At 55.0% G+C, this 25377-nt stretch overlaps 2 protein-coding genes across 4 annotated transcripts in view; one reads left to right on the top strand and one right to left on the bottom strand.

Annotated features, from left to right (window-relative positions):
- VRK3 (VRK serine/threonine kinase 3) overlaps positions 1–5001 on the top strand; it is a 36814-nt gene extending 31813 nt beyond the window's left edge. For all 3 annotated transcript variants that reach the window (XM_081108675.1, XM_081108676.1, XM_081108677.1), the window contains 3 exons: positions 215–273; positions 2639–2787; positions 4637–5001. In XM_081108675.1, the coding sequence (XP_080964801.1) occupies positions 215–273; positions 2639–2787 (208 nt within the window). In that variant the 3' untranslated portion in view covers positions 4637–5001. The remainder of the gene's footprint in view (positions 1–214; positions 274–2638; positions 2788–4636) is intronic.
- Positions 5002–6574: 1573 nt separating this feature from the next.
- On the bottom strand, positions 6575–23505 carry LOC308530658 (uncharacterized protein). The gene is made up of 18 exons (XM_081107354.1): positions 23433–23505; positions 22970–23353; positions 22480–22758; positions 22193–22240; positions 21709–21963; positions 21340–21624; positions 20802–20901; positions 19934–20015; positions 18810–19000; positions 11735–11784; positions 11216–11602; positions 10822–11109; positions 10629–10676; positions 9922–10173; positions 9505–9831; positions 9271–9361; positions 8905–9037; positions 6575–7235 (listed from the first exon to the last, which is right to left on the bottom strand). Exons 1-18 carry the CDS (start codon positions 23467–23469, stop codon positions 7032–7034), a joined length of 3441 nt encoding a protein of 1146 aa, XP_080963480.1. The 5' UTR covers positions 23470–23505; the 3' UTR covers positions 6575–7031.
- Between the last annotated feature and the right edge of the window lie 1872 nt (positions 23506–25377).

The raw sequence follows: 25377 nt of genomic DNA, 5'->3' as shown, positions 1-25377 counted from the left end.
GATGAGAATGTCGTGACCAGAGGCTCCTGGGAACGTAATGCTGTGTTTCCCCTCAAAGCAGATTCGGAACGTGCTCATTCGGTGTTCGCGGCCACTCTGTGGGCCATCGCTGCCGCGGATGACAGGAGTCTGCTGTACGGCGATGGGACGTTTTGTCTCAAAGGTTTGCTCTCCCTTCCCCGAAAGACCTTCGCATGTACCTCTGTCCCGCCAGGTTCCTTAATTCCCCGGAGGCCCTCGTGGGACAGTGCAGTCACTGGGTGCAGCCCTCAGGTACGTCCCCAAGGGGAGGGCGGGCGGGGGCTGTGGCAGGACCCGGGGCTGGGATCCAAGCGGGGTTGCCTCCCTTTAACACCCCTTTGCTGGCTTCGAGTCTTTCAAATTGCGTGTGTTGTACGCTCATTGTAGAAAAGCAAAAATCTTTCCCCAAAATTCAGAAGTGTGTCTGAATAATAATAGCAACACACACACAGCCACGTGTACACGATTTTTTTAAATGAAATCATATTCTGTGTAATGGTGTCCAGCTTGATTTTTTTTTTTCATGTAAGAGGTCTACCTTGGAGATTTTCTGTGTCGGTGCTTGTAGAGTTTTTTAAAATATATTTTTATTGATTTTAGAGAGGAAGGGAGAGAGATAGAAACATCAATAATGAGAATCACTGATCAGCTGCCTCATGCACGCCCCCTACTGGATATTGAGTCCGCAATCTGGGTATGTGCCCTTGTTCGGAATCGAACCCAGGACCCTTCAGTCCGCAGATCAATGCTCTATCCACTTTGGCTAGGGCAAGTCAGCATTTTTTAAAAAATATGTTTTTATTGCTTTTAGAGAGAGGGAGGGGGAGAGAGAGAGAAACCTGGATGTGAGAGAGACATATCCAATGGTTGCTTCCTGACCGAGGCCAGGGATGGAACCTGCAGCCCAAGGTATGTGCCCTTGACCAATTGAACCCACAACCCTGCAGTGTGCAGCCGACCCTCTAACCATTGAGCCACCAGCCGGGAATAAACCATCTTTTAAAGCCAATCCCTACCACTGGTGATTTAGGCTGTTTTGTTGTGTTTGGGGTTGTTTTTCCAGTAGTATTTCTGTAGAACCTCTAAAAGCTCCCTAAACAGGAGACAGAATAAGACAGACACGGATCCTCCAGGTCGGTAAGGGCTCACTTTTTTTATTGATGAGAGAGAGAGAGAGAGAGGGGTATTTATGGTCCCATGTATTTGTGCATTCATTGGTTGATTCTTGCATGTGCCCTGACCATAGATCGAACCCACAGCCTTGGTGTATTGCAGTCACACTCTGCCTGGCCAGGGCAGGGCTCCCTTTTTAGTTGTTGTTGTTAATCTTCACCCGAAGATATTTCTCCATTGACTTTTAGAGAGAGTGGGAGGCAGTGGGAGAGACAGAGAGAGAAGGGAAATGTCGATGTGAGAGCGACACATCTGTCAGTTGCCTTTTGTACGCCCCCACCAGGGCCGGTGATCGAGCCTGCAACCAAGGTACATGCCCTTGACCAGAATCGAACCCAAGACCCTTCAGTCCTTGGGCCAGTGCTCTATCCACCGCTAGGGCAGGGCTCACTGTTTAATTGCCTGACACCCCTGGGTTCAAATCATGGCTCTGCCGCTCAAGTCCCTCTCTCCTCCAGCCTTTGTTCTCGCTCCTTAAAGGGGCCCCCAGCTCTAGCTCCACAGTCAGGCAGGCCCGCTGGAACCAGCCCGGGGCTTCCGTGGGTGCGGTGCCTCTCTGAGCCACAGCTAGTGCAGAAAGGGGCCAGGGACAGCCCCACCTCCGCGGTTGCCCAGAGAATGCAACACAGGCCTGGGCTCAGAGCTGCCTCGGCATCTGCTGCAGCCCTAACTCCATGAGCTTTTCCTCCCAGACCTCAGGCTGCTGTAGACGTTTCCCCCCCCCCCTCCCTCCAGTGGGGACTATTGTGACTGTTGTTTTGGTGTCATAATTGGCACTTTTTAAAAGAACGACGATGGTATTGTGCTTATTTGGGGGGGGGGGAAGCCTTTATCATTCAAGCCATGTCCCTGGGGCCTGTGTCTGCAAAGCCGGTGAACTAGGAATTGTTTTACATTTTGAAATGGTTGGGGGGCCGGGGGATCAGAAGAGGACTGAACCTTCCCTGAAGTCCAGGCTGCAGCAGCCCTAAAAGTCTGGGCCCGGCCACGCCCATTCGTTGACCTGTCGCCTGTGGCTGCTTTTGTGCGAGAGCAGCTGAGCCGAGCCCTTGCAGACAGAGACCCAGGGGTGCGCAAGGCCAACAGCGTCTGCTCTCCGGGCTTCACAGTAGACGTTCGCCGCTAGAGACACACGAAATGTTTGCAGGAAAATGACCTGAGTAGCTGAGATCTGCAAGAAACCATCCAGCGGGGAGCGGGGAGGGCTCGGACGAAGCGGGTTGGCTGTGAGTTGACAGCGTTGAGACCGGGTGATGGGACCGTGGTGTTCACGATACTGTTTGTTGCACACGTCTGACGTTTTCCAAAAATGGGGGCGGGGGGGTGCCCAAGTGCCTGGCACAGAGGCAGCCCTGAGCAGAGGGGCACCGTGGCGGACCTCTGGGCGCAGCTCCCGCTCCGGGTCCGCCCCTCAGCCCCTCCCTGGTGGGTGTCTTGCCCACAGAGACGCTGCGGGAGTACCTGAAGGTGGTGATGGCCCTCAGGTACGAGGAGAAGCCCCCCTACGACTCGCTGAGGAGGGGCCTGCGCTCCCTGCTTCAGGATCTGCTGGTGTCGGCCTATGACCCCATCAACCTCCGGATGGCGCCCTAGGTGGGTTCCGGTGGGCAGAGCCTGTGAGCCTCCACCCCCACCCCACCCCCCACCCAGCCCTGAGTCCCAGGTGGCATTGGATGTTTAATCCAGGGCCAACTTCCCAGTTAGATGCTGCATTTCCCACGAGGTTGTTAAACTTTCCAAAGCTAAACCAGACTCGCTGGACAGCCTGGCAAGGCTGCGTGGACGCTCTGTGGAGGGCCTCCCGGGTCCCCTCTCCTCAGGGCTGACTGCCTCCCCTCGGGCTCTCCAACAGAGTCGAGAACAAATGGGGCCGTTTGTCACTGTATACAGACATTTTTTTTTAACTTTTTAAAATATGTTTTTATAGATTTTACAGAGAAAGGGAGAGGGAGAGATAGAAACATCAATGATGAGAGAGAATCACTGATCGGCTGCCTCCTGCACACGCTCTGCTGTGGATGGAGCCCGCAACCCAGGCCTGTGTCCTGATCGGGAATCGATCCAGCGACCTCCTGGTTCATAGGTCAGCGCTCAACCACTGAGCCACGCTGTCCAGGCTCTGCAGACATTCTTGGTTGTCAGCACTGGGGAGAGGGTGCTCCTGGCATCTGGTGGGTGGAGGCTGGGGAGCCACTCAGCATCCGGCAGCGCACAGGCCGCCCCATCACACGTCCCCGCCCTCAGGCAGCTGTGCCCGGGCTCAGGGAGCCAGGCCAAGTGCGTCCTCCCGGGCGGCCTGGCTCCTTCCGCCGCAGCCCTGGTCCTGCTGGCACTCTGGTTCCACTGCTGCTTCCCGCCGGCCCCGTCACTCACATCCCGGCCTCACAACCCACGCACCAGATCCCACAGCCTACAGCTCTCCGCGGGGGCCTGGTCACAGCACCCCGAGAATGCAGGCTGTGCGTTGGTTTTTCCCGCAGGGTTACAGCTCTGGGCCTTCACCACACACGCGCTCCAAAAGTGAAGGCGCAGCTTCCCGCCAGCTTCCCGTCCCAGTCCCCCCAGCTTGGCAAATGGCTCTTCTGCCCCCAGCTGCTCTGGTCTTTCCTCAGCTCCTTCCTCCTTCAGGCGCCCCAACGGGCAGTTGCTAAGTCCCTTCTAGTCCATTTCCTCCAGGTCTCTGCCTCGCCCTCGCCCAGGGGATCCCCACCCCCCCCAGAGGTGAACTGGGCGGTCACTGGTCACAGTCACCCATGGGCGGTGAGCTCCGTGCAGGCGGGGCCATGTCTTTCTCTGGCATCTCTGTCTTTCCTGCACGTGGCTGGCCTGGCCCACGGAGACTCCACGCGTGTTTATCAAGTGGGCGACTCCAGTCTTCCCGCCGGTGCTGGCCTGTTGTACATGCCTCCTTCTGCCCAGAACGAGGGAAACTTTAAAACTTAAAGCTTAAAACCTACAGCCCTTTCAGGGTCATCAGTTTCAGATGCACCGACTGTCGGCGCCTCTTACTCAACAGCGGGTTTGTCCCTTGTTAGAAATTTAGTGCAGATGCCCTTTAGGGAGCCAGTGACCTGGGAGTGACAGATGCGCCTCTCCCCACCCGGCCGCCGTAAAGCACTACAACCAGGAGTGTAACAGCTTCTCTCCGCTATGGCAACTCCTTGCCTTGGCCTGCGTGCCCACATCCCCTCCTTGAGGTGCCTCCCCACCTCCTCTCTGATCACATCGCCTGTTTTCTGGCAGCCCCTGCGCCCCCCCTGGAGGGAAGTGTGTGTAATTTGTAGTGTCCCCACACCCTGCTCTAAGCTGTAAGCCCCACAGAGGTGCTCCTTCCCTGTCCGTGGTGTTCCCCCCTTGCCCCCCCCCCCCCCCCCCGCCGCCCCAGGCCCAGGGAGCGCCCTGAATGCAGGAGACACTCACGGCCATTTCCACTGTCTTCCAGCACTTTCTTTCAACTCCCAGTTTGGAATCGGAAAAAAAATGGGAAGAAGAAATGTGAAACCCAGGCCTGCTGTAGATTAGCTTCTAGAAAGATCCCTCAGATGTGCATTCCTGCCGCTTCTGTAGGCGACACTGCTGTCAGGCCCGATGGGCGGGAACTCGGTCGGCAGTTAGGCTCCAGGTAATGTGAGCGCCCTCCTTTGATGTCCCTTCCTCACGTTGGTCATCCCCAGCAGCCGCTGGGGTGGAGCACTGAGAAGACCCTTCACTCGGGACAGGACAGGGTGGAGCCAGCCCCTCAAGTGGGACCCTTCCTGCCGTTGCAGCCACTGTGCTTTGTAATAAATGGTTTCATTGGAGCTTGGAGAGTCGAGTGTCCGCAAAAGGTGTTCCTTTTGGGAAAGGTTAGCTCCCTTTTTCTCCCCATTCACCATCCCGTCAACCTCTCGTCCATCATCTACCCTTTCATTCATCTGTCCAGACTTCATGGAGCCGCCCCTCCATCCTTCCTTCCTTCCGTCCATCCATCCACACATCCATCCATCCGTGTACAGATGCTCCTCAACTTACAGTGGAGCCACATCCCAGTAAACCTATTATAAGCTGAAAATATTGTAAGTTGAAAATGCACTTAATGGCCCTGTCTGGGTAGTTCAGTTGGTTAGAGTGTCTCCTGATATACCAAGGTTTCGGTTTTAATCCCTGGTCTGGGCACATACAGGAATCGACCAGTGAATGCATAAATAAGTGGAACAACAGATCTCTCTCTTTCTCTCCCTCATCTCTCTCTCTAAAACCAATCAATAAAAATATTTTAAAATGTACTTACTGGACTCAGACACAGACCTAAACCTTCCATAAAAATTAACTCAAATGCAAAACTAAAAAACTTCTGGAAGAAAAGATAGAAGAAAAATCTGTTTGGCTTTGGGTTTGGTAAAAAGAAAGAGAGAAGCCTAGCCAGTGTGGCTCAGTGGTTGAGCGTCAATCCATGAGCCAAGAGGTCAAGGTTCATTTCCAGTCAGGGCACATCCCTCGGTTGCTGGCTTGATCCCCAGTGTGGGGCGTGCAGGAGGCAGCCGATCAATGATTATCTCTCATCATTGCTGTTTCTGTGTCTCTCCCTCTCCCTTCCTCTCTGAGATCAATAAAAACATATTAGAAAGAGAGAGGTTCCGTAGTCCTGAAGCAAGGCAAAGCAGACTGTGCGTGAAAGATGGAATCACAACACATGGAATTTGAAGAGTTTTCCGCACAAGGTTGTTAACGTTATGCCAACACCTGTTCGCTGTGTTGGTGCATCGTGCCTGCGTTGAGCGTGTTTTCTCATTAATGGAACCATGGGGGGACGAAGTGGACGCTCAGTGGAAAAGAGAAGATCAGTTGGATGTGAGCACTTAAAAAATAATTACCAAGTAAATGGAACACAGACTGTGGCGGCAAGGAACTTTATAAGCAAATTCCGCAAAAAGAAACTGTTGAGAACCAAAGCCTAAGGGACATGTAATTAAAGAAACAGGCATGTGATGAGATAACCTACCATTCAGTTCAGATAATCAGTGAATGAGTTTGTGTGAAATATACAGATTGGGCTTCCAGGAGGCAGACTCGGAGAGGCCCATGTGCCGAGGTGGTGCCCCAGGGGCGGTCCCTGAGGAGGGGAGGGGAGGGAGGCAGATGAGGCAGAGGGAGAACTGAGCTGCAGTGAAGCCCAGCGACAGCCTTATGCAGGCCTCAGGGCGCCCCGGAGCTGGAACAGCCCTGCGGAGGGGGCCCCGTCTGGGCCAGGAGGCCGGACCCTTATTCCCGGTGGGCTTCCCTGGGAAGAGGCGTGGCATCCGTGTGGCGCTCTGTGTGCATGAGCACGCGCGCCTGCCTGGAGCTTTACCTAATTATTGCCGCAACGCCCCACAACAACCACTCAAGTTAGGTGTTTTTTAAAAAATATATTTTAATTGATTTCAGAGAGGAAGGAAGGGGGTGGGGGTTTGAAACATCCATGATGAGACAGAATCATTGATCGGCTGCCTCCTGCACACCCCACACTGGGGATGGAGCTCACAACCCCGGCATGTGCCCTGACTGGGAATCGAACCGTGACCTCCTGATTCATAGGTGGACGCTCAGCTAGTGAGCCACATCGGCCAGGGTCCAGCTAGGTTACTGTGTCTGTGTTACAGAGGGGAGACTGCGAAGCAGAGTGACTTGCTCAGACTCATGCTCGTAGTTGGAGACGGGCTGAAATTTGAGGCCAGTTCTGCCCATCGTGGCACCAGTGGGATACCCGTGTCGTCAGCTCGTTCTTGGGAATTGTCCCTGATGGCTCCCCTCCCAGAGAAGCCCTGGGCCCTCCAGCCAGGGGTCGCCGGAGCTGGGGGCCCGGAGCTGGGGGCCCGTTAGGTGCGGATCTTGATCTCTGCATACTCGGTGCTGGAGGTGGCCTCCTGGTCGGGCCGTTCCCCCGGCCTCGGCCCCTGGAAGCTGAGGGTGGCGTAATAGAGCTCCAGCTCCTCCCCAGAGGTGGGGGCTGCAGCAGCGGGGGGCGCAGCTGGGGGCGGCTGGTCTAGCTGGCTGCCTGGCCGACGCTCACGCTGGCCACCCTGAGTGGAGGGGGGAGAGGCAGTCACATTAGGGTGATGGGGGCTGGGAGTCAGCAAGGAGGGCCCACAAGCAAACCCGGAAACTCAGCAAATTAATTTTTCATCTGTTCATTCCACTGACATTGGCGGCGGCACCCCTCCCCCGCATGCATTGAGTCAGCAGCTATTTTAGGGAAGTGATGCCTGGCCCTTGGTAATGGACTGCCAGCCACCTAGATTCCTCACAAGAGTCCACTAGGGCAGTGGTCGGCAAACTCATTGGTCCACAGAGCCAAATATCAACAGTACAAAATTTCTTTTGAGAGCCAAATTTTTTAAACTTAAACTATATAGGTAGGTACATTGTTATTACCCTAATTAGGGTGCTCCTAAGGCTTAGGAAGAGCCACACTCAAGAGGCCAAAGAGCCACCTGTGGCTCGCGAGCCGGTTTGCTGACCACGGCACTAGGGCAACACTAACTCTATTCTATTTGTCAGGTGGAGAAGCTGAGGCTAAATATCCCCAAATCCACACATTTAGTTGTTGGGAGGACCAGGACTCATGCCCGAGTCCCTCTGGCTTCAGTGCCTGCTGCCTTGTGGGACAGCGGCCCTGTGCCGGGCCCTGGAGGTTCACTGGGGAGCAAAGCAGACCCGCCCCGAGCCGCCAGCTTGCAGTGGGGGGAGCAGACGTGCAGGCGGCAGGCGGTTATGTTGCTCTCACTGCACGTGGCAATAGGAGGCACAGGAATGGGGCGGTGGCACGAGAAGGACAGGAATTTGCTCAGGCCCAGACTGCCGTGCCCTCGGCGGCCACTCGGCATTTCAGGGGTGCAAGCTGGTGCATTTGTGAATTACATCGTGTGCCCTACAGAGGATATTGTACAGTAAAGGGTGAACGCTGCCCCGAGAAAAGCTTGACCCTGTGCCCCCAACACCTGGGAGGGAACCTCTAAGCCTTGGGGGACCGTGGGCCACACCAGGCAGTTCGTGTGATGGGCGGCGGCCTTGGGCCACGGGGCGTCGGCTTGACCTCTGCGGGGATGGAAGCTGAGTCCAGCCACGTGACCGTCCCCCAACTAGAACTGGACATCAGGCTCGGGGAGCTCCCCCGGTGGGGTGCCCGTGCGTGTGGTCTCACGTCTTTGCTGGAGACTAGGCACTGCCCTGGTGACTCCGCTGAGCCACCGCAAAAGCCCACGCCTCTCTCTCCCGGGCCGCCCCCTGCGCCTCTTCCTGGGCCGATTCTGTCCCCGTCCGCCCGCTGTCATGAACCATGAGCATGACTATGACAACTTCTCTGAGTCTGAGTCCCTCTGGGGAGTCATGAACAGGAGAGTGCCTCGGAGACCCCTAAACTTGTAGCTGACAGTTATTTGGGGGCGATCCTCCTGGCGTCCTGTATTGGGGAGGAGAGAGGGGAAGGAGGAGGAAGTGGGAGGGGGGGACAGGGAGGGCCCCCCTGGACCTGAACACACTCAGGAAGATGGGCAGGTCCTTGGCTCTGAGGGGAGACAGGAGCGGAGGGGAGGGTGACTCCTGGCCGCCTGCCTGGTGCCTGGATTGATGGGGACCCAGGAGGAAAGGTCTGCTTGGGGCTCGATCATCTTAAGTCATCGGGATGGATGTGGCCACGGTGTCCTGGGGAGATGGCAGAGGCATCCGATGGGGGAGGGGGGCATGACTCACCAAGGAGGCGGGACTCCGCGTGGAGGAGGCGGAACCCCGCGTGGAGGAGGCATCCTTCTCACCAGCTGCAGCCCGGGGTGCGCTCCTCCTGCGTGTCTTCACTCTGAAGGGGAGGCGGGGGCCCCTGAGCAGCCTGCGGGGCACAGAGCTCAGCGTGTGACCACCATCCCCTGCCAAGGAGGCTGGAAGGGCTGACCCCAGCCGGACGCAGGGGACGTGCCTGCACTGACTTTCACGATGAGAACAGGCTCCCTTCTCGGTGGGGACAGGATGGCCCTGTTCACAACCCCTGCACCACCCAGATCCCCCCAGGCGGCCGTGTGGGGTTCTAGGCCCAGCCTCCTGCTCTCCGGGGACGACACTCACAGGAAGACGATGAGGCAGAGACCCAGCAGCCCAACGACACCAGCTCCCGTGACAGCGCCCAGGACGAATGCTTCCCTGAGCGCGGGCTTCCCTGCGGACAGATGGGGTTTGGGGTGACTCCCCTCCGCGCCCCAGAACCCTGTGCCCTTACTGGACTCTGCCCCCAAAACCTCTTCCTTTCACCCCTTTCTTTCCTGACTCAACCCCCCTCCCCAGCCCCACCCTCTCTCTTACCCACTCCTTCCTCCGTGGCCTCTGCCCCCTGCAGGCCCTGACCTGGCAGCAGCAGGACAGAGGCGCTCTGGGCCCCGTGCACATTCCAGGCCTCGCAGCTGAGTCTGAGGTCAGGGCTGAGCCCCTCGCGGAGGCTCAGGGAGCTGTTGGTCCAGGGCCCCTCTGAGCTGGAGGTGACCACGTGGGACGCGTTGCCATGGTTCCCCTCCAGCAGCCCCGCCCCCAGCCGCCAGCGCAGGGAGGGGGCCGGCTGGGCCCTGGAGGAGCAGCTGCAGTGCAGACCCTGGTCCTCCCAGGAGCAGGAGGGTCCCAGCAGCTGCGGGGGGTCTGTGGGGGGCGAGGAGAAGGGTTAGGGTTGCCTCTGCCCTCCCAGGACACCGTGACCTCCCCCACCCCCCCGCCTCCACACACACTCACTCTGCACGCGGAGACGCAGGGAGGCGCGCAGGGAGCCCCGCGGGTGCTGAGCTCGGCAGGTGAATCTGCCTTGGTGCCGCGCCTCCACCCGGGGCAGCTCCAGGACCCCGGGCTCCTGGGGCTGTGAGGGGCTCAGGTTGCCATGGGCCCAGCTCAGCGTGGCGGGAGGGTTGCTGTCGGCGACACAGAGCAGGCGGAGCGAGTCCCCTTCCCGGACCGGGAGAGCCGAGCCGTTCCCCACGTGTTCCAGCTCTGGAGAGAGACGGAGCCCAGCGCAGGCCTCGGATCAGAAGTCTTCTTTCTATTTCTCTCTCCTCTCCTTTTAAAAAAAATCCTCACCCGAGTGTGTGTGTGTGTGTGTGTGTGTGTGTGTGTGTGTGTGTGTTTAAATACATTCTTACTGATTTCGGAGAGGAAGGGAGAGGGAGAGAGGAGGGAGGGCGGGAGGGAGAGAGAGAGAGACTTATCAATGATGAGAAAGAATCATTGATGGGCCGCCTCCTGCACACCCCCTACTGGAAACTGAGCCCTCAACCCAGGCCTGTGCCCTCATGTGGGAATCAAATCCTGACTTCCTGGTTCATAGGTCCACAGTTCAACCATTGAGTCGAGACTGCCAGCCCGTGGATATGTTTTCACTGATTTTTGGGGAGAGGGTCGGGGAGAGTGAGAGAAATTTCCATGTGAGAGAGAAGCATCCCCCTTACCTGTGTGGCTTCCTCGGGAGGCGCTGATGGTCAGGTTCTGTGGTGCATCTGGACAGAGGGACACAGTGAGGAACAGAGTCCCTTCCCCACCCCCAGGACACACAGAAATGGGAAGTGGAGAAACCAGCGTCTGTGTCCTTCCTGCAGCCTGTCTCCCACCCCCACCACCACCGGGCGTCCTGGCCGGACTCACAGGACACATTGAGCGTGATGGTCCTCTCGCTGCTCACATCAGCCCCGGGGAAGGTGACCCGGCAGGTGAGGTTGGTGCCATGGTCCTGCGGGCGGGGCTTGAACACGATCTCTGGGTACCTCGAGGCCGCAGAGCCCTGCGCCTGGAGACTGAGGGCATCAGCCCCGGCCCAGGAGACGGTGCCAGGCCGCAGCTGAGCACAGGCCCCGGGCAGGGAGCACACCAGGTGGCCCAGGCGGCCGGCCTCCAGTGGCTTCTTGACGTGGATGTCTGGGGTCTGATTCAGCGCTGGAGAGAGAGAGGGCGAGGCCAGGCCCAGAGGGGACCCCGTGTGTGCACCCCAACCCTGAACTGCTGCCCAGCCCGGTGGTCCATTCCTGGGACCGCTCCATACCTGTCACGGTCACGGTGAGCAGGTTGCTCTGATAGCTATAGTTCACATGGCCCCTCTCCAGCCGGAAGTAATACTTTCCACTATCTCTGGGCATCGCAGCTGAGATGCTCAGGGAGCAGTTGCCGGCCCCCGGGTCCCCGGAGAGGTCGAACGGAGAGGGAGATTTCACATTACTTCTTATTTTCTTGTCTTGGTTGTTTGTGGCCACAAGAACATCTCTTTTGCCAGACTCCCTTTTCTGGTACCAGTAGCCGAACGCTGGGGTAGAGTCGTTCCAGCCCGCCCAAGGGTAGGACACCGTGCAGGGCACGTGCACGCACAGACCCGCCTGCACCGTCACCGAGTCCTGCACCTGCAGCTGGTACTCTGGATCCTTCTGCGGGGACCCTGGGGGGACAGCAGCTCAGCTGCAGCACCAGCCCCACCCTGGCCCCAGCCCAGCCTGGCCCCGCCCTGGCCCGGCCCACTCACCTGCCCACAGCAGGGGCAGCAGCGGCAGCAGCAGCAGCATGTCCAGACCCGGCTGGGCTGTCCTTGGGTTGTCTGGCTTCTGGAGCTGCCTGTCTGTCCTGGAAGGAAGCACCAACAGGAACCTTCTGGAGGAGGGGCCGTGGCCACGCAGAAGAGGAACCCCGGGAACTGCAAATGGCCTGGAAGATCCCCTCTTCGGACTTCTCCTTTCCCGGATGAAAGTGACAAGGCAGAGAGAGAACGCATGGCCACCCTGGGTCATTCTCAGGGAGGACAGTCCCAGGAGCGGGCTTTTGGGGGCAACAGGTGGGTCAGGCTCCAGGGGAGGTGCTGGAAGCGGGCATTCATTCATTCACTCATTCTTCACTCATTCATTCATTCATTTGTCAGGGACACATCTATTTAATGCAGGAGCTGGGGGCAACGAGGACAGTATGACCTCCCAAACTCTGCCCTCAGGGGCCTCACCCTAGGGTGGCCCCAAAGCCATTGCCCCCCAGCCTCCCCAAGGACACGCAACTTCCTGCCTGTCTCAGAGCCAAATCTTTAGTCCACACATGGCTCCCAGCTCCACAGTGAGAAGCGGGGCCAGCCTGGCCGGCGTGACTCAGTGGTTGACTGTCGACCTATGAACCAGGAGGTCACGGTTCCCTTCCCAGTCCGGGCACAGCCCAGGTTGCGGGCTGGATCCCCACTAGGGGTCATGCAGGAGGCAGCAATCCTGGTACATGTTGTCTTTGCGCTGCCCTAAAACACCACAGATTGGGGCAAGGGGGCGTTAAACAACAGAAATTTATTTTCTCACAGTTCTGGAGGCTGCGAAGTCCAAGGTCAAGGATCAAGCGGCCACCTGGTGGGATTCCACTTCCTGGCTTGCACATGGCCACCTTCTTGCTCCTCGGAGAGAACGCTGGTGTCTCTTATTTATAAATACTTCAACCCACTCTTTTTAGAAAATTACTCTTTAAATACTTTATTGAGTTTAGAGAGGAATGAGAGAGAAAGAGAGAGAGAAACATTAATGTGAGAGAGAAACATTGATCAGTTGCCTCCCGTACACACGCCTACTAGGGATGGAGCCCACAACCCATGCATGTGCTCTGACCAGCAATTGAACCGGCAACCTTACACTGGATGTGACGCTCAACCAACTGAGCCACATTGGCCAGGGCTTTTTTTTTTTGTAAATTATTGATTTGAGGAAGAGAGAGAGAAACAGTGATTTGTTGTTCCACTTATGTATGCATTCACTGGTTGATTTTTGTAGGTGCCCTGACTGGGATAGAACCTCCGACTTCCATATATTGGGACAATGCTCTAATTAATTGAGCTACTTAGCCATGGCTGGTGTCTCTTCTTCTTTTTAAAAAATATATTTTTATTGATTTCAGAGAGGAAGGAAGAGGAAGAGAGAGATAGAAACATCAATGATGAGAGAGAACCATTGATCGGCTGTCTCCTGCACGCCCCCTACTGGGGATTGAGCCCACAACCTGGGCATGTACCTTTGACTGGAATTGAACCCAGAACCCTTCAGCCTGCAGGCCAATGTTCTATCCACTGAGCCAAACCTGCTAGGGCTGGTGGCTCTTCTTATAAGGACACTAATCTTGCCCTGGCCAGTGTCACTTCGTGGTTGAAGCATCGACCTCAGCACCAAAGGGTCACTGGTTTGATTTCATGTCAAGGGCACATACCTGGGTTGCAGATTCTATCCTCAGCCCCAATCAGGACACATGTGTCTCTCCCACTGATGTTTCTCTCTCTCTCTCCCTCCCTCTCCCTTCCTCCCTTCCACTCTCTCTAAAAATCAATGGGGGAAAAAGTATATCCCTGGGTGAGGATTAAATAAATAAATAAACAAATAAGGGCGCTAATCTTGTGTATCAGGGGCCCATCCTTATGACCTCCTGTAACCTTAATGACCTCTAATGGCCCTGTCTCCAAACATAGCCACATTTGGGGTTAGGGGTTGAACATGTGAATCTGGGGTAGGGGAGCAACTCAGACACTGGGAGAATTTCAGCACTGCCCATGTGACTCCATCGGGAGTGACAACTGGAGGCTTGCACCTGCTCTGTCCTGGGCTGTGCCCTGTACACCTTTTCCCTTTGCAGGTTTAATCTGTGTCTTTTTGCTGTGAAAAACCTTGAGTATAATAGTTTCTCTTAATTCAGTGAGTTCTTCTAGCTGAGAGGTTGACATTCTTGTAGGTCTTGGGGGCTTCCAGAATAGTCTGTTCCCCCTCTTCAGGCTGTGGTGCAGGAAGCCACTGTTTCCCTACGTCAGTGGTTCTCAACCTTCTGGCCCTTTAAATACAGTTTCTCATGTTGTGACCCAACCATAAAATTATTTTCGTTGCTACTTCATCACTGTAATGTTGCTACTGTGATGAATCGTCATGTAAACATCTGATATGCAGGATGGTCTTAGGCGACCCCTGTGAAAGGGTTGTTCGACCGCCAAAGGGGTCGCGACCCACAGGTTGAGAACCGCTGCCTACGTGGGGGCAATAGCGCCCACCTGCCAAGGCCTGTGGATTCTGCAGACCAGGGCTCGGCGTCCTCGGGGCGCCCCCTGGTGGACTCATGCAGCAGTCAGCTCCCATGGGCTCAGAGCTTGTCTGAGTTGGAAAGTTGCTGACCAGGCAAATGGCCGAGTTGACCAAAATTCCTAAAAGGAAATGGGGAGGGTGCAATCGGAACTGCACAGAAAAAAAGCATCGGTTCCCTTTCATCTGCAACCAGTTCCCCATTTCTCAACCACTAGTCCCTCAAACATACGGTGACATTAATTTGTTGTTGTTAATCCTCACCCCAGGACACTTTCTTTTCCTTAATGACATTACTTTTTTAAAAATACATTTTATTGATTTTTTACAGAGAGGAAGGGAGAGGGATAGAGAATTAGAAACACTGATGAGAGAGAAACATCGACCAGCTGCCTCCTGCACATCCCCAACTGCAACCAAGGTACATGCCCTTGACCAGAATCGAACCTGGGACCCCCCAGTCCGCAGGCCAACGCTCTATCCACTGAGCAAAACCAGCGAGGGCCCATTCTTCCTCTTCATGCCCAGCTTCCTCCCCAGGCCCCTGCTTCTCCTTAACTGGCCTAACCTTCCCCCAAAACTACCCTCTCTGTACATCACCCTGAGATTTTAATTCCTAGTGCTGGCCTGACAAGCTTGGCAGATCCCCTAAGATATGTAGCAATCCATTGGGGAACTTCCTCTTTTGGGGACATTTCGGTGGCAAATGCTAAGTGGAATCTCAGCATTTTGCTGGCACAAGTTCAAAAGAATAAGACAACCAGAGGGGTGAGAGGAAAAGCGCAGAGATGAGCCCAGCCCACTCCCATGCCTTCTCCTGACTTTTCTTTCCCAAGAGGAACCCAGCCTTTCCAAAGCCCCTCTGGGTTAGGTGTCCTGCTGGCCTAAGGATGAGGACCTCGGGCTTGTGAGTTGGGGCCCTTGGCAGAGCTGAGCCCACGTGTGCTCCAGAACCACGGACAGCGCCAACCCTCTGGCCAGGAGCTACCAGGTCTATGGATCGCCCCCTGGAGGCCGAGCCTTGCCCTGTCTCATGTGGCGGTAAGGCTGGGGATTGAGGCTGGTGACTTTCTCTCCTACAGGACAGAGCTGCAGCCAAACTCCTCCTCAGTCTCCCCCTGGAACCGCCCTCATCCCGGGGAAGAGGAGACGGCTTCAGAGACACAGTGCATTTCTGAAGGTCACTGGGCCCCTTGCCCCTCAGGGCTGACTCTACCCTCACCCCCTCCAGAAAACCTGTCAGACTCCTGCCCTGCCCCTACTTCCTCCCCATCATTTTGCTTTTAAACCCTTCCTTGTACTGTCACGGAGCTCGGGACAACTCAAACAGAATCGGTGAGCCTTTCCTGTGCCTGGCACTGTGCCGACTCCACTTCATCAGCTCAAATGAAGAAATGAAGTATCTGAAGTTGGGTTGAGATACGGTATTTGGAGCAGGTAGGTCACACAAATAAATTCTAAGTTTTAATTTATTCTACATAAAGGTTAACTATTGAGATTGGGGGAAGGATCCTGTGGCCTTAGTGGACCACAGCAGGGAGACAGTTGTCCTTAAGAGCAGAGCAAACCAGGCCAAGAAGGAAAAAAAAAAAAAACACCTAGGAAAGCTGGATTAAAATTTGTTTTTAATATTTGGAGTCAACAACAAAAAAATTTGCACAGTGAAGAGGGAAGAAGCAGGAAGTCACCAGCTATGAGACAAGTATTTGGAGCCACTTTTTTCTTCAAATCGACTGCTGACTCTGAGCAGTCACGGAGAAGCTAAGTAGAACATTCAAGAATCTCATGGGGAGAACCAAGATGGCGGCATAGGTTAACGCCGGAGTTTGCTGCTTTGAACAACTACTTCAAAAGTGAAACTAAAAGACGGAGGGACATCACCCAGAACCACTGGAACGCTGGCTGAGTGGAAGTCCTACAACTAGGAGGAAAGAGAAACGCACACGGACACTCAGAGGAGGCGCAGTGCTGAAGTCAAATTCTGAGGTGCGGAGTGCGCGCGCGGAGCGGGCTGGCGGCGGAGGGCGCGGTTGGCGTTTTCAATCGGGAGGGAGTCGCAGACTCTGAGCTCCAGATACAGGCGAGTCTTTAGGGACCCAGACTCAAACGGGAGAAGCGGGTCTGCCTGGCTTCGGTCAGAGCGAGTGCAGCTTTCTCTCTGAGCTTTGCAGCCGGTGCTGGGACTCAGAGAGGCAGAGCCCCTGGGGACAGGACTGAGAGCCGCCATAACTGCGCTCTCCGGCCCACCCTGTTGATCCTGTGCGACCCACCCCGCCCAAGCCCTGCACAGAGGCATTTGCCGGATAGCCTCAGGCAAACGCCAGATTAGCACCTCCCTAGAGGACAGAAGTTCTCTCACTGCTGACACAGCTGATTCTCATAGCCACTTGGCCTGGAGGTCAAACCCTCCCTGGAATTAGCTACAACAATCAAAATTTAACTATAAGACCACGAACAAAGACCACTAGGGGGTGCATCAAGGAAGCATAACAAAATGTGGAGACAAAGAAAAAGGACAAAATTGTCAATGGAAGATATAGAGTTCAGAACCACACTTTTAAGGTCTCTCAAGAACTGTTTAGAAGCCGCCGATAAACTTAATGAGATCTACAAGAAAACTAATGAGACCCTCGATGTTATATTGGGGAACCAACTAGAAATTAAGCATACACTGACTGAAATAAAGAATATTATACAGACTCCCAACAGCAGAACAGAGGAGCGCAAGAATCAAGTCAATGATTTGAAATGCGAGGAAGCAAAAAACACCCAACCGGAAAAGCAAAATGAAAAAAGAATCCAAAAATGCGAGGATAGTGTAAGGAGCCTCTGGGACAGCTTCAAGCGTACCAACATCAGAATTATAGGGGTGCCAGAAGATGAGAGAGAGCAAGATATTGAAAACCTATTTGAAGAAATAATGACAGAAAACTTCCCTCACCTGGTGAAAGAAATGGACTTACAGGTCCAAGAAGCGCGGAGAACCCCAAACAAAAGGAATCCAAAGAGGACCACACCAAGACACATCATAATTAAAATGCCAAGAGCAAAAGATAAAGAGAGAATCTTAAAAACAGCAAGAGAAAGAAACTCAGTTACCTACAAGGGACTACCCATACGACTGTCAGCTGATTTCTCAAGAGAAACTTTGCAGGCCAGAAGGGAGTGGCAAGAAATATTCAAAGTGATGAACACCAAGAACCTACAACCAAGATTACTTTATCCAGCAAAGCTATCATTCAGAATTGAAGGTCAGATAAAGAGCTTCACAGATAAGGAAAAGCTAAAGGAGTTCATCACCACCAAACCAGGATTATATGAAATGCTGAAAGGTATCCTTTAAGAAGAGGAAGAGGAAGAAAAAGGTAAAGATACAAATTATGAACAACAAATATGCATCTATCAACAAGTGAATCTAAGAATCAAGTGAATAAATAATCCGATGAACAGAATGAACTGTTGATTATAATAGAATCAGGGACATAGAAAGGGAATGGACTGACTATTCTTGGGGGGGAAAGGGGTGTGGGAGATGCGGGAAGAGACTGGACAAAAATCGTGCACCTATGGATGAGGACAGTGGGTGGGGAGTGAGGGCGGAGGGTGGGGCGGGAACTGGGAGGAGGGGAGTTATGGGGGGGGGAAAAAGAGGAACAAATGTAATAATCTGAACAATAAAGATTTAATTAAAAAAAAAAAAAAAAAAAGAATCTCATGGGGCCCTGGCCGGTTTGGCTCAGTGGATAGAGCGTCGGATTGTAGACTGAAGGGTCCTGGGTTTGATACCCATAAAGGGCATAAGCCCGGGTTGCAATCTCAGTCCCCGGTAGGGTAGCGTGCAGGAGGCAGCCAATCAATGATTCGCTCTCACCATCGATGTTTCTATCTCTCTCTCCCTCTCCCTTCCTCTCTGAAATCAATAAAAATGTGGAAGAAGAAGAGGAAGAATCTCCTGGGGCCAGAAACGAGGTCTTGCCAAGGAGGAGAGGCCCCGTAAACATCGCCATCTTGTGGTTAGGACTGAAAATAGATGAGACGCAATCGGGCCAGAACCTGGGTTGTGAATTCGCTCAGTGCCTGATGGGATGGTAGTGACCCACCCGCCACAGGCCACAGTAACGATGCCTGGAGGAGGAGAGTCCCACCCAGGGTCTACACTGTAGTCTGAATAATTTGTCATTGCGCTTCAGACGGGGTGCGATCCGGGAGACAGCCACCCAGACAACTATGAGAAGACGGGATTTATTAGAAAACCCAGACCTTAGACAGTGTGCCAGGAGCCAGGAAGTGCTGTTCTGGAGGGCGCGGGAGGGTGAGAGACGGCGTCACGGAGCAGCTCACCTGCAGCACAGGTGCAGGTGGACGTGAGAGCCGGCCCATCCCGTCTCTCAAACCCCATCGCCTGTCTTCTTCCTGCGCTGCCTGGGGCTGCTCATCCAGCCGTTAATGTTAATCGGACGCAAAGTCTCCTCACGCTTCAGCAATGAGTCCCAGACTTCTCTCCCCCGCCCCCCCCCATCCCCAGGGGCAGTGATGCCTCTGGCCAGCACCCAGCTCTGAGCGAGTCCTCACTGGCATCTGCGCTTGACCACTGAGTACTCGTGGGTGCTGGTGGCCGCCTGGTCCCGAGGCTCCCGTGGCTTCAGCCCCTCAAAGGTGAGGTTGGCGTAGTAGAGCTCCTGCGGCTCCCCCGACAGAGGGGCCTTCTCCGCAGGTGGCGCTTGGTCTGGGGGCGGGTCCGGCGGGAGGTTTTTCTGGGAGCCCTGAGTGAAGGGGAGAGAAGGGCGTCCGAGAGGCATGAGGCAGACATGGTCCCAAAGAAAAGTGGGGCTGAGGGGACAGTTTTTTCCTTCATCTTCTGATTGCACAGACACTTCTCATAGACTCCACTATTCGCTCATTCATTAAAAAATTTTCTTCTGTTTGTTTTTTGGGGGTTTATTTCTTTTGGGGCAAAAAGAAAGAGACTTGCCCTGACCGGTTGGGCTCAGTGGATAGAGCATCACTGCGGACTGCGGACTGAAGTGTCCCAGGTTCGATTCCGGTCAAGGGCATGTACCTTGGTTGCGGGCACATCCCCAGTAGGGGGTGTGCAGGAGGCAGCTGATCGATGTTTCTCTCTCATCGATGTTTCTAACTCTCTATCCCTCTCCCTTCCTCTCTGTAAAAAATCAATAAAATATATTTTTTAAAAAAAGAAAGGGAAGACTTATTCAGGTGCCAAAGCCTAGGGGAATGGTGGACTTTCATTTCCAAGACCATCCTCCTTCCTGCTCAAGCCTGCTGTTCTTTTTAATTTTTTTTATTTTTGAGGCTATTGCAGATGTTGACTAGACATATCAAGGGCCTACTGATCACATTCCATTCCCTCAGAAACCCAGTAAGCACAATGCTCTCATTATCCCCATTTATAGATAGAAAAGCTGCGGTAAAGGGAGGTAACATCACATGCCCACAACGGGAAGGAAGTAATAGTTTGGGGGAGCTGGTTCTGGCAGCCTGTGCCTATCAGAGAGGTGAGGTGGGCTCAGTGGTCCGTGTGGCTGGGGCAGGAGGCTGACCATGGGTTCCGGGAAATGAAGGGGAAGTCAACTCCCAGCTGTCTGTACAGCTGACCACAGGGGAGCTCATTGTGGGCTCCTTAATGGACATGCCTAGCCCCCCTACATGGCATGAGAAGACACCCCGTCACTCACCCAGGTGACTGTGCCCATCACAGGGTCTTCATCATTCGTGACCTTTGGTCTCCCGGCTGCTTGCCTCCTGCGGGCTTTCACTCTAAGGGGAGAAGTCAGCAGCCAGAATGGCTCAGACACAGGTGGGCAGCTGCCCCCACTCCCTGATGGACAACGGAGGCATCCAGGCCCTGAGGCCAGACTCGGACCCTCCTGACATACAGGTGAGGGTCCCGTCCCCCTGGATGCCCAGGGGCTTAGCCAAGATGGAATGTTCATCACCGAGGCCCCTCTCACACGCAGAGACTGTGCACGAGCCATCATCAGAGTGATTCATGGCAGCCAAAACGTCCAAGCAACCCAATGTCCGTCAATGAAGGAACGGACAAATCAAATGTGCCACATCCATACCATGGAATATATTCATCAATAAAAAGCAATGCAGTGCTGACACATGAACCTTGAAAATCTCAGGCTACATGCAAGAAGTCAGTCACAGTAAACATGTATTTTATCATAGCATTTCTACAAAATGTCCAAAGGGGCAAATCTAGAGAAACAGGACATACTGGTTGCCTGGGGCTGGGGAAGGATGGAGGCATGAGGACAATACAGGGATGTGGAGTTTCTCTCTTTCTCTTTTCTTTTCTTTTTTTTTCAGACAAATAAGGTTATAAACTTGACCGTGGTGATGGGTGCACAGCTGTGTGACTGAAGTAAAAGCGATTGAATTGGACACTTCAAAGGCATCGGAGTTTTACCTCAATAAAGCTATTCCCCCAACGCCTGCCACCCACCCCAGCCTCGCCTCTGGATAAGCTTTGTGTGGGTGAAATTCTGTGACCTCTTTCACACCCCTAGGACCCGGCTCCCTGCCCCAGAGGCTCACATGCAGAAGAAGATGAGACACAAGCATAGGGACAGCAGGGCCATGGCACCAGCACCTCCGAGAGCCGCAGGAGCCACTCCCGCCTGGGGCACGGCCTTCCCTGCAGAGGAGAGGGGGGGGGTGAGACACCCACGCCCGGGCCTCGGTCTCTCCTCTTCCCCCTCCTCCCAGCACCCGCTGTCGGTTCTGTTCAGCCAGAGCCCAACTGAGATCAGTGGATGAGCATCCACCTGTGAACCAGGAGATCCCGGTTCCATCCCTGGTCAAGGGCACATGGGCGGGTTGCAGGGTCCGTCTCCTCCCTGTAGGGGGCGTGCGGGAGGCAGCCGATCAATGATTCTCTCTCGTCATTGATGTTTCTCTCTCCCTCTACTTTTCTGAAATCAATCAAAATATTTGGGGAGGGGGTGAGGGGGACAAGAGATGCAGAGTCTGTCCTAGCAGTCACCCCTGTCCTGGCGCAGCCCCCACCCCCGCCCCGCCTTCTCTCTGACCCACTCCTTTCTCCGTGGCCTCTGCCCCCAATAGACCTCCTGACCTGGCAGCAGCAGGACAGAGGCGCGCTGGGCCCCGTGCACATTCCGGGCCTCGCAGCTGAGTCTGAGGTCAGGGCTGAGCGCCTGGCGGAGGCTCAGGGAGCTGTTGGTCCAGGGCCCCTCTGAGCTGGAGGTGACCACGTGGGACGCGTTGCCATGGTTCCCCTCCAGCAGCCCCGCCCCCAGCCGCCAGCGCAGGGAGGGGGCCGGCTGGGCCCTGGAGGAGCAGCTGCAGTGCAGACCCTGGTCCTCCCAGGAGCAGGAGGGTCCCAGCAGCTGCGGGGGGTCTGTGGGGAGCGAGGGGAAGGGTCAGCGGTGCCTCTAATCTCCCCAGAACCCAGCTGTCCTGCCCCCGGGGTCTCCCCACTCACAGACCACGGAGAGGCTGAGAGAGACGCTTTGGGAGCCCAGCGGGTGCCGGGCTTGGCAGGTGAACTCTCCTTCCTGTGCAGGCCCCACGCGAGGCAGCTCCAGGATCGCGGTGCTGGAGAGGGGGGTGGCGTTCAGGCCTGGGGACCCCGGGAACCAGCTCAGCTCGGCAGGGGGGTTGCTGTCAGCCACACAGCGCAGCCTCAGGGCCTCTCCCTCCAGGATGGAAAGGGATGTGGTTTGCAGATTCTTAAAGGCTTTGGGGAGAATGGTTATGAGGGTGGAGAGAGAGAGAGAGAGAGAGAGAGAGAGAGAGAGAGAGAGAGAGGTGTGCAGGGACACACCCTCCAGAAATGAGGGACTGGGGTGATGACTTTCATCCCTGCCCTTCCCATGTTTCATCCCATTCAAACTCCTGCTCCCCCCTCTGCCCCACCAGCCCCCCAGGGGCAGGTCCCAGCCCAGAGAGAAGGGGTTCTTTCCTACCTGTGTCCTTTCTGAAGGAGACGCCTATGGTGAGGTTCCCTGGGGCATCTGGGATAGAAAGACAGGGCCCCACTTCACGTGGAAGTCACCCCAATCCCAAGGAGGGGCAGTGGGAACCAGAAAGGGGAAGAGCTGTCCTTCTGGCCCCTCCCCACCTACATGCAGATCCATACCCGGGTGTTCTCAGGTTAGCTCAGCCTCCAGCACACACACACACACACACACACACACACACACACACAGGCCACCCCACTGCCCCATAGACCCAGCCCCCCTCCAACACTCACAGGAAACAATGAGCTGGATGGTTCTCTGTGAGGTCAAACGAGGCCATTGCCGCTTCACCTGACAGGTGAGGCTGGTGCCATGGTCCTGGGGCCTCGGGGTGAAGGTGAGCTCCGAGGAGCTGAGGGTCTGGGGGTTCAGCGAGTCCACAGCGGCTCCCGCCCAGGAGAAGGTGAGAGGTCGTCCCCCTTCGCAGGCCCCTGGCAGGCTGCAGGCCAGCCGTGTGGGGCGGCCGGACTCCAGAGGCTCCTTTATCCGGATTTGGGGTTTCTGTCTCAGGTCTGTGGGGGAGAAAGGCAGGTGCCTGGGCTCCAGGGTGGGGACTCAGAGAGGGACCCTGAGAGAGGCCCTGCCTCGGGCTGAGCTCACCCAGGCCCTGTGTCTCTTCCCACCACCCAGGGCGCACGGCCTGGACAGGGAGTGTCCAGTGTCCTGTTCCTGCTCTAAGACAGGTCCCATGTCCCTGGGTCCTCTCCGGGGCCCCTGCCTTACCTGTCACCTGCAAATGCAGCTTCTTCATTAGGTAATTATATCTCACAGAATCTCCTCTCTCCACTCGGAAGAAGTAGCGTCCTCTGTCTCTACTCCTGGCGTCTCTGATTTGCAGGGAACAGTTGTTGTTCGTGGGGTCCGCGAGGAGGAAGCGGCCTTGGGTCTCTCCCTTCACTGGTTTATTCCGGTTGCTCGAGGCCACAGGAGCAGAAGAGTTTGTGTTGTCCCTGTCCCGGTACCAGTAGGTGTAGAATTTACTAGAGGAATTCCACGAACTCCACGGGTAGGAGAAGGAGCAGGGCACGTGGACACACAGACCCTCCTGCACCGACACCGATTCCTGCACTTTGATGTCATAGCCTGGATGCTGCTGCTGCAGGGACCCTGGGGGAGGGGAACTGAGGCTCAGATGCAGCCCTGGCCCCTCCCTCACCTGCCCAGCCCCCCTTCCTCAGCCACTCACCCCCCCACAGCAGGAGCAGCAGCAGCAGGGGCACCATGTCTGCCTCTGGCAGGGCAGAGCGGGTCCCGGTCCCTGTGTCAGGGAGCAAAGTGCCCAGCTCTGGGGTGGGGCCTAGGACGCCCCAACAGGAAGCCCTGGGGGAGAGACTGTGGCCAGGCTGGAAGGGGAACTTGGCCTCCACTGGAGTTGGAGGTGGTGCCTGAGAAATTTTTCTGTCTCCCCTCCCCACGCCCCCCCCCAATGACCCTGCAGGCAAATGTCCTGAGCCCCTGGGAGGCTGAGTGACTTGTCCAGAAAGTGACCCCCTTAGAAGATGTGTAAGTGGGGAGGGAGGTCGCTCAGGGGCCAGCACACTCAGAGCTGGTCCTGGGGACTCAGTGGGGGAGGGGAGGGACTCGCCCTCCAACTGAAACTGTTGAACATTCTGGAAAAGGATCATTTTAATATTTTTTTAGACCAAGTGGGAGCAAAAGAGAGAGGAATTTAGACCCAAGTCCAGAAGAGGGTGGAACCCAGGGGCAGAGCTGAGTGGTAAAGGCCTTGGCTCTGAGGGCTTCTTGGGGACGTAGGACACACCTGTGTTGGCTCAAGGGTCTGAGTGTTTGAGGGACAGTGAGGGCGCACAAGCACCATCGGAAACGGACGCCCCATTTGGCGGGACCTCAGCACAGCAGCAACGCTTCCCCCTGAAAGCTCATGATAATCCACCTTCCTGGCCCCTCATCGCTGGGTCCCTTTTCACAGCCCCACCCAGGCTGATGGGAAGCGTTCCCTTTCTGCTCCATCTGTGTCCCAACCCGGGCATCACAAACCCTGACATTCCATTCCCGCTGCTGGAGCACATAGTGGGGCTTCTGTGTGCCTCTCTGCCCTGGACTGATGGAATCTCAAGAGAGGAACCAATGAGCGCTGGGGGATGTCAAAGGCCTTCAGGATAACACCACAGTCAGCTAGGGATGCAGGAGGCTTCCTGGCGGGATAGAGGGTGAGATCAGCAAGCCCCACACCTAACGCAGCAGCACCGGGTCCGAGTCCAGCAAGGGAAGAACAATAAGTAAAAGCTATGGAAATTCCAAAGAAAATGAAGCTGACTTTCTCCATCAAGGATTGTGTCTACATATAAAAATCAACACATACATACAGATGCACACGTAGGGGCTTGAGAAGAGAGTCAGCAAGGTTTCTAAATACAAAATCAAATTGCAAAACTCAAATGCATCCGTATAGCAGTGACCAACGAAACACAGGATGGTATAAAGGATGTCAAGGTCACATCAACACTTACGATGTTCCTGGAACATTCAGAGATGCACATCACAAAAATATGGTATGCACTTCTTCAGGGGAGGAAATGGTACATCTGTTTGGAAGGACATTACAGGCGGAAATAGATAGCCCTGGCCGGATGGCTCAGTAGGTGGAAGCATCCTCCCTACAGTAAATTTGTTACAGGTTTATTCCAGGTCAGGGCACATACCTCGTTTCCATACCAGCTCAGAGCAAGTATGGGAGGCAACCGATTTATGTTTCTTCTCTCTCTCTCTCTCTCTCTCTCTCTCTCTCTCTCTCTCTCTCTCTCCTATCCATATGGTATAGACAGAAATGCAGAAGAGGAAATTTCCCCATAAGCTGTGCCAGGTAAAATGGGCCTCAGGGACAGAGAAGGGCCAGGCTGTCTCACCTCAGAGCACAAGGCCCATCCTAAAGCAACCCACACGAAAGAACTGGGGGAAGGAAGAAACCATTTTCACATTCAAGAGGGGCCACAAATTCATCCCAGAGAGAGAACTCTGTATGTGTATATGCATGTGTGTGTGTGTGTGTGTGCGCACGATTTACAAATAAACTAACGACAAAACTTTTGTGGAAGTGAGACTCACATGACATAAAATTTCTAATGCTAGTTTCGGGTGTGTGACCTTTGGCGTTGCTTATCACTACACTT

The sequence above is a fragment of the Myotis nattereri genome, assembly GCF_964212035.1.
Source record: "Myotis nattereri genome assembly, chromosome: 15".
In the NCBI taxonomy this organism is placed as follows: domain Eukaryota; kingdom Metazoa; phylum Chordata; class Mammalia; order Chiroptera; family Vespertilionidae; genus Myotis; species Myotis nattereri.
The sequence above is the reverse complement of the archived record's forward strand: the minus strand, read 5'-3'. Positions and strand labels throughout refer to the sequence as shown.